This window comes from Hemitrygon akajei, chromosome 1 (assembly GCF_048418815.1).
Source record: "Hemitrygon akajei chromosome 1, sHemAka1.3, whole genome shotgun sequence".
NCBI classification, from domain to species: Eukaryota; Metazoa; Chordata; class Chondrichthyes; order Myliobatiformes; family Dasyatidae; genus Hemitrygon; species Hemitrygon akajei.
Window position 1 is genome coordinate 186,200,513 of NC_133124.1, and position 13,734 is coordinate 186,214,246.

The following is a 13,734-nucleotide window of genomic DNA, read 5'->3' on the forward strand; positions in this document are numbered from 1 at the left end:
GAGCAGACGGGAAGGTGCGGGGGGGGAGGGGGTTGGGTTGCTGTGGGTTTCACTGCAGCTCGGGTAGCTGGACAAGATTAGTTCCCCACAGGGCCTCAAGGGGCAAGACGGGACAGGAGAGGGTTCAGACCCAGGCTGCAGAAGGTCCTGCCTCCTCTGATTTGCCTCGTACTGGGTGTGCAGTACATGTCACTCCACACCACCCCCTCCCCCAGGTCTCCGTCCCATGAGTATTCCATACACTACCTCCAGCGATAGCCCAGTCAGGTCACTTACCCCTGCCAGCTGGGTGCTGGCCAGCATGAGCTGAGCCTGCGGGAGGTGGGTCTGTTGCTGCTGGGGAACCTGCTGGGGGGCATCGGGGCAGTCGCCGGCATCTTCGGACTTGAACTGTGGAGGGAGATCTGTGTTAGCGGGAGGGGAGACAATGGGAGTTCTCTCCCAGTGGAGGAAGAAGGGAGAAAGATGGGGCATGCCAGGCCTAGGCCCCAGAGTGTGGTGTCCGACATGTTTCTGAGCACTGGGAATGGGCAAGATTCTGGACTGCACTGAGGCTGCCTCATGGGGGCCGCATCCCTGCTGACTCCTGGGAAATGTCAATCCGGGCTGAGCCAGGAGGTGGGAGTGGGTGGAGCACTGAATTTAGACAGAGAAGGGAGTGTACTGCCTGACACACTGGCTGACACACACCCCTCACACACTCCCTGACACATGGCCCCTCACACACTGCCTGACTCACCACTTACACACAGCCTGACACACACCCCTCACACACCCCTGACACACACCCCTCACACACTGCCTGACACACACCCCTCACACACACCTGACACTCACCCCTCACACACTGTCTGACTCACCCCTCACACACACCTAACACACACCCCTCACACACTGCCTGACACACACCCCTGACACACACCCCTCACACACTGCCTGACACATAGCCCCTCACACACTGCCTGACACACACCCCTCACACACTGCCTGACACACATCCCTCACACATTGCCTGACACACACCCCTCACACACTGCCTGACACACACCCCTCACACACACCTGACACACACCCCTCACACACTGCCTGACACACACCCTTCACACACAGTCTGACACACACCCCTCACACACTGCCTGACACACACCCCTCACACACAGCCTAACTCACCCCTCACACACAGCCTGACACATGGCCCCTCACACACACCTGACACATAGCCCCTCACACACTGCCTGACACACACCCCTCACACACTGCCTGACACACATCCCTCACACACACCTGACACACACCCCTCACACACTGCCTGACACACACCCTTCACACACAGTCTGACACACACCCCTCACACACTGCCTGACACACACCCCTCACACACACCTGACACATGGCCCCTCACACACAGCCTAACTCACCCCTCACACACAGCCTGACACACACCTGACACATGGCCCCTCACCCCAGCCTCTGTGCAGTGCCTCAGAGGGAATACTCTGAGCAGTGGTGGGTGTAGCTGTTGTTTCCTGCCAGGGCAGGGGTTTCCCCAGCAGCCCACGGGGACAGCTGACTCACTGAGCCCACAGAGGAGAAAGTGCTGAACAAGGGGTGAGCAGTGGCTGACAGCGAGAGGGGGCCGGAGCAATGGAGGATTTATCTCTCTGCCAGGAGCAGGCGAACCAGCGCTCCCTCACATCCGGCCCCCTCTCCACACCCGACGCGCACGGACAGACGCTGCCTCTCAACAGCACACAGCAACGTGTGGCCCGAGCAACACTGGTAGAGGAGAAGAATTAGTCCTTACCCTCCCCACTTTCCTCGCTCCCTCCTACACCCTCTCCCTGGTTCACTCTCACTTTCCACTCTCCTTGATTCCCTTGCAGGGTTTAGTTACATCACTCCCTCTCCTCAGGCCTCTGTTCTCTCATTCCCTCTGGTTCCCTCTCTCACCCCTTTCTTCCTATCCCTAGTTCCCTCACTTCCTCGCCCTAGATCCCAGTTCCCACTCTTCCTCCTCCTCCAGTTCCCTCATTCCTTCTCCTCTCCTCAGGCCTCAGTTCCCTCACTCCCTCCTACACCCCTCCCAGTTCCCTCATTGCCAATCTCTCACTCCCTCCTCTCCACCCATCTCTCATTCCTGCCACCTTCCCTCCCCATTCCCTTGCCCCCTCCATTCCTTCCCCACCTTCGGGACCCTCCCCAGTTACCACACTCACTCTTCTCCTCCCCAGTTCCCTTGCTTCCTCTTACCCTCTTCCCTGGTTCACTCCCTGCCCGTGCCAGAGAGCCGGGCAGGGGGAGCTCAGACCACAGTGCGTGCCAGCGCCAGGTGGTGGCGGAAGCACAGGGGCGGATGACGGTGTGCGAGGGTCGGGCTCCTTCAGTCTCACGGACACCTACCTTGCTGCCGAGACCGGGGGCCGCAGGGGGGGCGGAGATCGTCGGCACTTTACTGGGCTGCGTCTGAAACACGAAGCAGGAGTCAGCTCGTCTCCCCACTCCCCCCCCCCCCCAACCCCTGCGTCCACTCACAACCCCGGGATGCCGGGGGGCTGGGGGAGCGGATGGGGAACAGCCCGTCAACTGGTCCCTGAACCGTCACGTCCGCTGGTGAACCATCGGACGGGGATTGAGTGTCACGTCAAGATCCCACCACAGGCCGTGCAGTATAGCATGGGCTCAGGCCCTTTGGCCCAAACAGTGCCTGCTAACCTCAGTGACCATCCAAATAGTTCCATTTTCCTGTATCCTTCCAAGTCTCACCCCTTCAATTATCTGCTCAAAGATACTACTGTACCTGGCTGAAGCACTTCCTTTGGCAAGGAGTTCCATATGCTCACCAAAGGTTGTCCCTCTCTTGTCCATTTTAAACCTTTCACCTGAAACCTATATCCCTCAGCACTGGGGAAAATACTGTGACCATTCTTCATATCTATGGCTCTCGTAACTCTAAACACTTTCATTAGGTCTCCCCTCATTGTCCTACGTTCCAAAGACCGAAGACCCAGCCTGGCCAACCTCTCTTTATATTTCAGTCCTGCCAACATCCTCGTAAATCCCCTTTGCACTCGTTCCAGTTTAACCACATCTTTCCTATAACACGGTGACTGAAACTGTGCACAGTACAGTGCTTCTAGTCCACCAATGACTATCGCAGCGCGGAACAGAGAACAGGAGAGACGCCGTGCCGACTCATATAAAGAGAAGTGGCAGGTGGAGTTCAACACAGCTAAGTGTGAAGTGGTTCATTTCAGTAGGTCCAATTTAAAGACAAAACCTAATACTGTATTAATGGTAAGACTCTTGGCAGTGTGGAGGATCTGCGAGATCTTGGGGTCCATGTCCATAAGATGCTCAAAGCTGCCGCGTAGGTTGACAGTGTTGTTGAGAAGGCATAAGGTGTGTTGGCCTTCATCAACTGTGGGATTGAGTTCAAGAGCCGTGGGGTAATGTTACAGCCTATATAAGACCTTGGTTAGACTCCACTTGGAGTACTGTGTTCAGTTCTGGTCACGTCACTACAGGAAGGATGTGGATACTAGAGAGAGTGCAGAGGAGATTTACAAGGATGCTGCCTGGATTGGAGAGCATGCCTTATGAGTGAACTTGGCCCTTTCTCCTTGGAGTGACGGAGGATGAGAGGTGACCTGATAAAAGTATATAAGACGATGAGAGGCATCGATCATGTGGATAGCCAGAGCCTTTTTCCCAGGGCTGAAATGGCTAACACGAGGGGGCATAGTTTTAAGGTGCTTGGAAGAAGGTACAAGGGGGAGGTCAGAGGTAAGTTTTTCACACAGAGAGTGGTGGGTGCATGGAGTACTCTGCCAGCGACGGTGGTATAGGGGGATAAAATAACATCTTTTAAGAGACTCTCAGATAGGTCCATGGAGTTTAGAAAAATAGAGGGCTATGCGGTAGGGAAATTCAAGGCAGTTTCTAGAACAGGTTACACAGTCAGCACAACACTGTGGGCTGAAGGGCCTGTATTGTGCTGTAGATTTCTATGTTTCTATGTTAACCCCCTTCCATAGATGCTGCCTGATTCGCAGAGTTCCTCCAGCATTTTGTGTGTATTGCTCAAGATTTCCAGCATCTGAAACTCTGGTTTTCAATCAATCTAACCCTTCTGCGCAATATAGCCTAATACCCTCCATTCGACTTCTATCCGCCCACCTATGTACCGAAAAGTCACAGCTCCTGTTCTCAGTGCCCTGACTAATGATACCTTTTCTCATGTTCCTTTCTTCACTTCTTTCTACCTTCCGCGAGAACCACTCCCTCCTTAGTCCCCGGACTGCTTACCCCTTCCCACTCGCCTTTCCCTGACCTCATAATTGCGCCTCTTCCTTCACCACCTTCTAAATAGCCCTACAATGTGAGGCAAAGGTTCCCGTGCATCTCCTCCAACCTTGTCTAGCTTTTCCAGTGGCCTCCCCTATACTGGCACAGTCTGGGCGACTGTTCTGCAGAGCAGCACACCCACCAGTCGGTCACGGGTACGCCCTTTCACCTCCCCATCCCATTCCCACACTAATCTGTCTGTTCTCTCCCTTTCCCACTGTCAGCCAGAGGGACAGCACCTTGTACCCACCCACCCCCCACCATTGGGTAGTCCAGCATGAACGCTGAGGTTTCCAATTCTCAGTCACCCTCTCCCTCTGGTAGGTTGCTTCCACACCACCCCCCACCCTCTGTAACCCCCGACACCACTCATTCACATCCCCAACCCTGCACCCATCAACCTCCCCCTCTCCCTGTCTCAGCTTCTCCCTCTCTCCCCCCACCTCGTCAAGCTGGCGATGGGGAGAAGCATGGGGGGAGGGTGCTGGCCAGCGTGGACAGGGTGAGTGAAGAGCTTATCTCAGTTTCTCTACAACCTCTACTAACCCCCCCCCCCATCCACTACCTCCCCACATCCCATTAGGTGCTCTCACTCTCTCCCCAACCCCCAGGCTCCAACGCCTCTTCACACAACATACCCAGCCCAAGGGTTCCCTCACGACCCACTATACCACCCCTCCCTGCCCCCTCTGTGCGATCACACCCCCACCCCACTATTCTCAGCCGTCCTGCCCGGCTCCCTCCTCTGCCCTTGGCCTCACCCCTCCAGTTCCAGACAGGGTCTACAGCACCCACCTTGTGATTGATATCTGAGCTGCTCCTCTCGGCGTCTGGAAGAGAGACAGACACAGATTATCGGTGATTGACACGGGACTGGGTGGAGAGCAGGTTCGGGATACTGCCCCGGTTGGTCCCAGCCTTCAGACTGACTCGCTCCCACGACAATGGATGCTGCTTTCATTTGGCAGTGCTCCATGTAAACATATTCGGTAGCGGGGAGGGACAAAAGGAGTCATTTCTCTCACTTGTGTGACTGGCCTCACTGTGGCTGTGGATGGGCAGGTCAGTGTGGGAACGTGGAGGGCAGCTGAAATCACAGGGGACCTGAAAGCTCAAGCTGGCCAAATGGTCGCCTGGTCCTCAGTAGGTCTCTCCCAGGAAGCCACATCAATGCAGTGGATCAGACTGGAGGAGATGCCTCCTGGCCTTGCCGTTCTCCACCTCCCTCCTCACCATCTCCCCCTTCGCTCATCTCTCTCCTTCCCCAACTCTCTCGACCCCACCTCCCCTTCACTCATCTCCCTCCTCCCCACCTCCCCTTCGCTCATCTCCCACCTCCCCACCTCCTCCCTCACTCATCTCCCTCCTCCCCACCTCACCTCCCTCCTACCCCAACTGCTCTTCACTCAGCTCCCTTCTCCCCACCACACTCCTCCCCTACCTCCCTCATCATCACTTCTCCGTCCTCACCTAATCTCCACCTCCTCCCCAACTCCCTCCTCCTCCACTTCTCTCCTCCCCTACCTTCCCCTTCACTCCTCCCTCTTCCCCACCTCCCCCTTCGCTCATCTCCCTCCTCAACTCCCCTTCACGTATCTCCCTCCTCCCAACCCCTTCACTCATCTCCCTCCTCAGGCACCCTCCCTCTCCTCTCCACCTCCCTCCTCACCCACCCTCCTCCTCCTCCCCATCTCGCTCTTCATTCACCTCTTTCCTCTCCACCTCCCTCCTCACCCACCCCCCTTCATGCATCTTCCTCCTCACCCACCCTCCCCCTCCTCCCCATCTCGCTCTTCATTCACCTCCCACATGCCTACTCATGCCCTTTCCCTCCGCACACACTCTATCTGAATAGGTTGGTCCCACCATCTGAGTCTGGTTCCTGGCACCCCACCACCCCCTACACGTGGTCACACCACATTGGCAGAGGCAGACACATGCCCACATGCAAGCTTAGCCCCCACCCCATCCTTGTGTCACCAGTGAGAGAAGGGGGGAGGGTGTAGAGATACATCAGGATGCAGAGGACAGAGAGGCGATAGTGATGTCCCACCCTCCTGGCAGTGTGAGGCTGCCGGCAGTTGTACCTGTAAATCGGCTGTGCGTGTAAGCTCGGCTGTGTGTGTAAGCTCGGCTGTGTGTGTAAGCTCGGCTGTGCGTGTAAGCTCGGCTGTGTGTGTAAGCTCGGCTGTCCCTGTAAGCTCGGCTGTGCCTGTAAGCTCGGCTGTGCGAGTAAGCTCGGCTGTGTGTGTAAGCTCGGCTGTGCGTGTAAGCTCGGCTGTGCCTGTAAGCTCGGCTGTGCGTGTAAGCTCGGCTGTGCGTGTAGGCTCGGCTGTGCCTTTAAGCTCGGCTGTGCGTGTAAGCTCGGCTGTGCGTGTAGGCTCGGCTGTGCCTGTAAGCTCGGCTGTGTGTGTAAGCTCGGCTGTGCGTGTAAGCTCGGCTGTGCCTGTAAGCTCGGCTGTGCGTGTAAGCTCGGCTGTGCGTGTAAGCTCGGCTGTACCTGTAAGCTCGGCTATGTGTGTAAGCTCGGCTGTGCCTGTAAGCTCGGCTGTACCTGTAAGCTCGGCTATGTGTGTAAGCTCGGCTGTACCTGTAAGCTCGGCTGTACCTGTAAGCTCGGCTATGTGTGTAAGCTCGGCTGTACCTGTAAGCTCGGCTGTACCTGTAAGCTCGGCTGTGCGTGTAAGCTCGGCTGTGCCTGTAAGCTCGGCTGTGTGAGTAAGCTCGGCTGTGTGTGTAAGATCAGCTGTACCTGTAAGCTCGGCTGTGTGTGTAAGCTCGGCTGTGTGTGTAAGCTCGGCTGTATCTGTAAGCTCGGCTGTGCGTGTAAGCTCGGCTGTGCGTGTAAGCTCGGCTGTGTGTGTAAGCTCGGCTGTACCTGTAAGCTCGGCTGTACCTGTAAGCTCGGCTGTGCGTGTAAGCTCGGCTGTGTGTGTAAGCTCGGCTGTACCTGTAAGCTCGGCTGTACCTGTAAGCTCGGCTGTGCGTGTAAGCTCGGCTGTACCTGTAAGCTCGGCTGTGCGTGTAAGCTCGGCTGTGTGTGTAAGCTCGGCTGTGCGTGTAAGCTCGGCTGTGTGTGTAAGCTCGGCTGTGTGTGTAAGCTCGGCTGTCCCTGTAAGCTCGGCTGTGTGTGTAAGCTCGGCTGTACCTGTAAGCTCGGCTGTGTGTGTAAGATCGGCTGTGCCTGTAAGCTCGGCTGTGTGTGTAAGATCAGCTGTACCTGTAAGCTCGGCTGTGTGTGTAAGCTCGGCTGTGTGTGTAAGCTCGGCTGTACCTGTAAGCTCGGCTGTGTGTGTAAGCTCGGCTGTGTGTGTAAGCTCGGCTGTACCTGTAAGCTCGGCTGTGCGTGTAAGCTCGGCTGTGTGTGTAAGCTCGGCTGTGTGTGTAAGCTCGGCTGTACCTGTAAGCTCGGCTGTGTGAGTAAGCTCGGCTGTGTGTGTAAGATCGGCTGTGCCTGTAAGCTCGGCTGCGTGTGTAAGATCAGCTGTACCTGTAAGCTCGGCTGTGTGTGTAAGCTCGGCTGTGTGTGTAAGCTCGGCTGTACCTGTAAGCTCGGCTGTGTGTGTAAGCTCAGCTGTGTGTGTAAGCTCGGCTGTACCTGTAAGCTCGGCTGTGCGTGTAAGCTCGGCTGTGTGTGTAAGCTCGGCTGTGCGTGTAAGCTCGGCTGTGCCTGTAAGCTCGGCTGTACCTGTAAGCTCGACTGTGCCTGTAAGCTCGGCTGTGTGTGTAAGCTCGGCTGTACCTGTAAGCTCGGCTGTGCGTGTAAGCTCGGCTGTGTGTGTAAGCTCGGCTGTGCCTGTAAGCTCGGCTGTGTGTGTAAGCTCGGCTGTGCGTGTAAGCTTGACTGTGTGTGTAAGCTCGGCTGTGCGTGTAAGCTCGGCTGTACCTGTAAGCTCGGCTGTACCTGTAAGCTCGGCTGTGTGTGTAAGCTCGGCTGTGTGTGTAAGCTCGGCTGTATCTGTAAGCTCGGCTGTGCGTGTAAGCTCGGCTGTACCTATAAGCTCGGCTGTACCTGTAAGCTTGGCTGTGTGTGTAAGCTCGGCTGTACCTGTAAGCTCGGCTGTGTGTGTAAGCTCGGCTGTACCTGTTAGCTCGGCTGTACCTGTAAGCTTGGTTGTGTGTGTAAGCTCGGCTGTACCTGTAAGCTCGCCTGTACCTGTAAGCTCGGCTCTGTGTGTAAGCTCGGTTGTACCTGTAAGCTCCAGCTGGGACTCCAATCCGGCACTCTCACATTCTGTCTCTTTGTTCATTCTTATTTCTGCAGGGAGATGACAAACATTAACTTCAGACACAGGCTGTCCCCGGGTTACCAGTGCTTGACATTTCACACTAACACTGCTCCCCTCATAGCATCACATTGAAAAGTCCAACATTTGTACAAACACGATCATCCCACTAACGGCAGGACTAGCTTCCTCTCTCTTTACTTTCGGTTAATGTTTCTTATGGGTTTTCTTGACTTATTGCAATATTGTGGACGTATAGTTTCAATACGCAGTGAGTTTTGTGTATTTTTTAACTGATGGACATGAGTAAGAATAGAACTGTCCTTCCCTGGGTAGTTAGGGGTGATATAACAAGACAGAGGGAAAGAGTGACTGACAGTGAGAGAGAGGGTGAGGGAGAAAAGGAGAGAAAGAGAGAGCGAGAGGGAGGAAAGATTGCGAAATAGAGATATGGGAAAGAGATAGTGAGTCAGAGATACTAAGATACAGATGGACGAAAGAGATAACCGGGAGAAGTAATGATAGTGAGAGAGAGTGGGAGATAGAGATATAGAGAGGCAGTGAGAGAGAGAGTGAGATGGAAAGATAGACAGAGAAAGGAAAATCAAGGGGAAAGACACGGAGAAAAAGAGAAGGAAAAGATAGAGAAAAGAAAACAAAAGAGAGAGAAAACAGCGGGGGGAATGAGCGTCAGAGGTGAGGGATGGCGAGAAATGGAGCACAGCATGGGGAGGGAGGGAGAGAGCAGAGCAGAGACAGAGGAGGAAAGGAAGGGGAGACATTGAGACTGGTGAGAAAGAGGGGCAGGAGCTGGAGGGCGAGATGGGACGAGAGGGAGAGGAGACAGCGGGAGACCGAGTGGAGAGGCCAGTCACTTCTGTGTACCTCGACAACAGGAGGGAGGCCTGCAGATCCCAGAGTGGGGGAGGCAAGGATCAATCCCCGGAGAAGTGGACCGATCTCAGTGGGGGAGGGGTAACTGCTCCAGCGGCTCAGGGTGGGGTCGAGGAGGGAGGGAGGGGAAGGGCCCCCCACAGGAGTTGAGGAAGTGACCAAGGGTCAGGGGAGGGGGGTGTATAAACACAAGAGTTTCTGCAGATTCTGGAAATCCAGCGTAACACGCACAAGATGCTGGAGAAACTCGGCAGGTCAAGCTGCATCAAGGGAGAGGAATAAGAAATTGACTCTTTATTCGTCCCCACGGATGCTGCCTGACCTGCTTGGTTCCTAGGTCATCTTGCGAAGGGAGAGACCGGCCCTGGCTTGTCTCTGGGAAGGGCCACTGGCAGGGTAAAAGGGGGAAAACAGCAGCCCAGGATGTGGGTAGGTAGCAAGAGGACATACTGGGTATGTACCATGGGGGGGTGGGGTAGCTGGGGTGCTGACATCGGCGGTGGGTTCCGTGCCTGAAGGGGTGGCGGAGGGGGGGGGGGGGGCGGCGAATGCCAACCCCTAAGCAGATGGTCTGCCCGCAGCATGGAAGTTATGGCCAGGAAAGCTCACAAATCCCTCTCCTTCCACGGGAGGCTGTCTCCATGGACCATCGCTGACTTATCGGTGCACCATAGAAACATCCTATCTGCACGCACCACAGCTTTGTACAGCAACTACTCTGCCCGTGAGCACAAGAACATCACAAAAACCAGTGCTCCCCCCCCCCCCATGGACTCTGTTTACACTATTCACTGTCTCGGTAAAGCAGCCGGCTTAATGAGTCACCCCACCCACCCTGGACAGTCTCTCTGCTCCCGCCTCCCACCCGGCAGAAGATACAAAACCCTGGAAGTACAGATTCCTGGCTCAAGGGTATGATCGAATTCAAGTGAGACCTTCGGCTTTGTTAAAATTGCTTTGTCTTTGTAAGCAAGGTGGGACAGCGGAAACTTGATTGGATGAGGACTATCCAATCAGGAGGGATGGACGACGGGGGTATAAATACCACCGGACTAGGCATGCCCAGGCATCATCCCTGATGAAGATGGCAGAATTTATCATCAAAACTTCAGTTAAAATAGATGCCTGACATGACTGGAAGCCTGAGAAGAGTTTATTAATAATAAATCAATATCAATACCGATACCAAGACAGTCTCAGCCAATCAAGTCATTCTGTTTTTGCAGTACCGAGTAATTTAATGTGTCATGGGTGCAGCTGCCCACCCCCACAGCTCCAAGCCCACTCGCTGAACCTCACCTCCCCTTCACCCATCTGTCCAGCTCTCCGTCCTGCTACCAATACCCCTGGGGCTAGTGGGACTGATGGTTCAACTCTCTGGATGGAGAGGTTGTCCCCAGATGGGGCAGACCTGATTGTAGGGTGGAGGGAAGGGGTTCCAGTACAAAGAGTGCCACAGAGCGATACTGCATGCTTACAGACCATTCGGCCCAACCATTTGATGTCAACCTCGGTGCCTAACTTGGCTAGTCCTGACTCCCCAAGAACTTTATCCCCATCTCCAAAGCATAGGTCAGGAGGGAGTGGACTGCCCTCTGCCTGCCTTGGGGAATGCAGTTTTAACAAGACCCCAACACCATCCAGGACGTGGCAGTACTCACAGTGAGGGAAAAACAGGCCTCCTAGTGAAACTACCGTATCAGAAATGGCATCTTAACACATTGACTCAGGGAGAACATGATCTAGCGACTAACAGAAATGATCCATCCCAGAAAGCTGGTGGGACAATTGCACATTGCCTAACCATTTGCAATGTAGTAGTCAGTGCTGGTAACATTTTAATTAAATGCTGCAGGCTAGAGTTCCTGGAGTTCCTGCTAAACTAAGAGGACCCCTTTTATAACTGTAGGGTTTTCATTTGTGGATGTTCTACTTCAGCTGACTGGTCTCTGGTTAAACTCATGAACAGCAGTGGAAAGAAGACCCCCATCTCAACAGCGTGAAGCGTAAATGGGGACGTATCTCGAGCAGGGGTTCCTAGCTGTTGTCCACGGAGCCCTTGTTTAATGGTATTGGTCAATGGCATAAAAAAAGGTCGGGGATCCTGATCTAGAGCAATGCACACAAAATGCTGGAGAAACTCAGCAGGTCAGGCGGCATCTATGGGAGGAGGATAAACAGTTGATGTTTTTGTCTGAGACTCTCCATCAGGATCGGAAAGGAAGGGGCAGATGTCAGAGTAAGAAGGTGGGGTGGGGGTGGGAGGTGGAGTACAAGCTGGTGGGAGATGGGCGAGGGGGAAGGTGGGTGGGTGTGGATGAAGTAAGAAGCTGGGAGAGGATAGGTGGAAGCGGTACAGGGCTGAAGGAAATGTCTAACAGGTGAAGACAGTGGACCATGGAATAAAGAGAAGGAGGAGGGGACCAGAGGGAGGCATGGGCTGCGATGGAATTGCTGAGCAGAAACGTTTTGGAATTGGTTTAAGTGAAAAGCTTGTCTTGCATACTGTTCATACACATTACACAGTGCATTGAGGTAGAACAAGATAAAACAATGACAGAATAGAGAATAAAGTGAACAGCGACAGAGAAACTGCAGAGCAGGTAAACAGTAAGGTGCAAGATTATAACGAGGGAGACTGTAAGGTCAAAAGTCCTTTTTAACTTACTGGTGGTCTGCTCAATATTAAGGTGGGGTAGGAGCTGTCCGTGAACCTGGTGGTGCGTGCTTTCAGGCTTTCGTACCTTCTGCCCGACGGACAGAGGGAGAAGAGAGAAAGTCAGGGGTGGACAGGGTTTTAGATTATGTTGGCTGTGTTACTGAGGCAGTGAAAGAGTTCACAGAGGGGAGGCTGGTTTTTGTGATGTTCGAAGCTGTGTCCACAACTCTGCAATTTGTCAACTAAAGGAGTTTTATTTCACCATAAAGCCTGTAAATATGGCTAGAAAGCCAGGGTTACATTTCCCTGCCACACTTGGCCACCTGCACAATCCGGCTCTTCAAGTGAACACAGTAATTGTGGCACAGAGCACTACCGCACAGAAACAAGCCCTTTTGGCCCAGCTAGTTCATGCTGACCTGATCTTCTGCCTAATCCCACCTACCTGCACCCTGACCATATCCCTCCTTACCGCTCTCATACATCTACAGATTCATTAAACATTACAATTGAACCCGCATTTACCATTTACACTGGCAGCTCGTTCCACACTCACAACACCCTCTGAGTGAAGAAGTTTCTCCTCAGATTCCCCTTAAATATTTTACCTTTCATCTTAAACCTATGACCTCCATTTCCAGTCTTATCCAATCTAAGAGGGAAAAGCCTGCATACCCCTATCTATACCCTTCATAATTTTGTATGATCTCCCCCAGTCTCCTGTACTGCAGTGAATGAAATCGTAACCTACTCAACCTCTCCCTAAAACTCAGGTTCTCAAGCCCCAACACCATCCTTGCAAATTTTCTCGGTACACTTTCAATCTGATTGATATCCTTCCTGTAGCTAGATGGCCAAAACTGCACACTGTACTCCAAACTAGACCTCACTAATGTCTCAGCGTCTTACACAACTTGATATATGATCTGAACAGCATCATCATTTCAGAGGTTACACAATGGAATTTCTAGCTGTAATTTCTTACTGAGATAGGGGAAGTGGGCCAGAGACTTTAGAGATTCTGGAGGTGACCTTCTTCTGCCTGAGTGCTGAGTACTTGGAACACACTGTCGGAGATAGAGAGGTGAAACCATAGTCACTGACAGCACTAAAGATTTGACTGGACGAGCAGTTGAATCTCCCAGGCAGAGAAGGGTACGGGGGGGGCCAAGTTCTTGAAGATGTGGTGAAAGCAGATGCTTGACCACAGGTCAGTGCAGATAGCGGACTGAACAACCTTTTTCCATGCTGTATGATTCCATGAAGTTTTACACCATTCCAACACTGTCACTGACGGGCTCAAATCATTTTGTTTTACTTGAAATTCTTACCCAGGTTTGCTGACGATATTCTTGCACTTTTTCCATGACAGATACTCTCTCATATTGTCCCTTACTGGATAATTAATCTCTGCCACCCAGCTGTGGGGAGCACACTCACCGATCTCCCTGCATGGTCTCCAGTGCCCTACAATTTAATCACACTTTGCTGCAAGTGAAATGATACCCTTTGGAAGGACTCGTAAGTGTGAAACCTACACAGTGATTGGTAGGGTCAGGAGCCATACCACAACGAAACAGGCTCTTCAGCCACACTTGTCCATGCTGTACA

The 13,734-nt window shown here is 53.5% G+C and overlaps 1 protein-coding gene across 1 annotated transcript in view; it reads right to left on the minus strand.

Annotated features, from left to right (window-relative positions):
• LOC140733232 (POU domain, class 2, transcription factor 2-like) overlaps window positions 1-13,734 on the minus strand; it is a 386,783-nt gene that overhangs the window by 34,777 nt on the left and 338,272 nt on the right. The window contains exons 4-7 of the mRNA XM_073056287.1: window positions 8,537-8,602; window positions 5,140-5,174; window positions 2,401-2,463; window positions 277-390 (exon numbers count right to left, since the gene is read on the minus strand). Of these exons, the coding sequence (XP_072912388.1) occupies window positions 277-390; window positions 2,401-2,463; window positions 5,140-5,174; window positions 8,537-8,602 (278 nt within the window). The remainder of the gene's footprint in view (window positions 1-276; window positions 391-2,400; window positions 2,464-5,139; window positions 5,175-8,536; window positions 8,603-13,734) is intronic.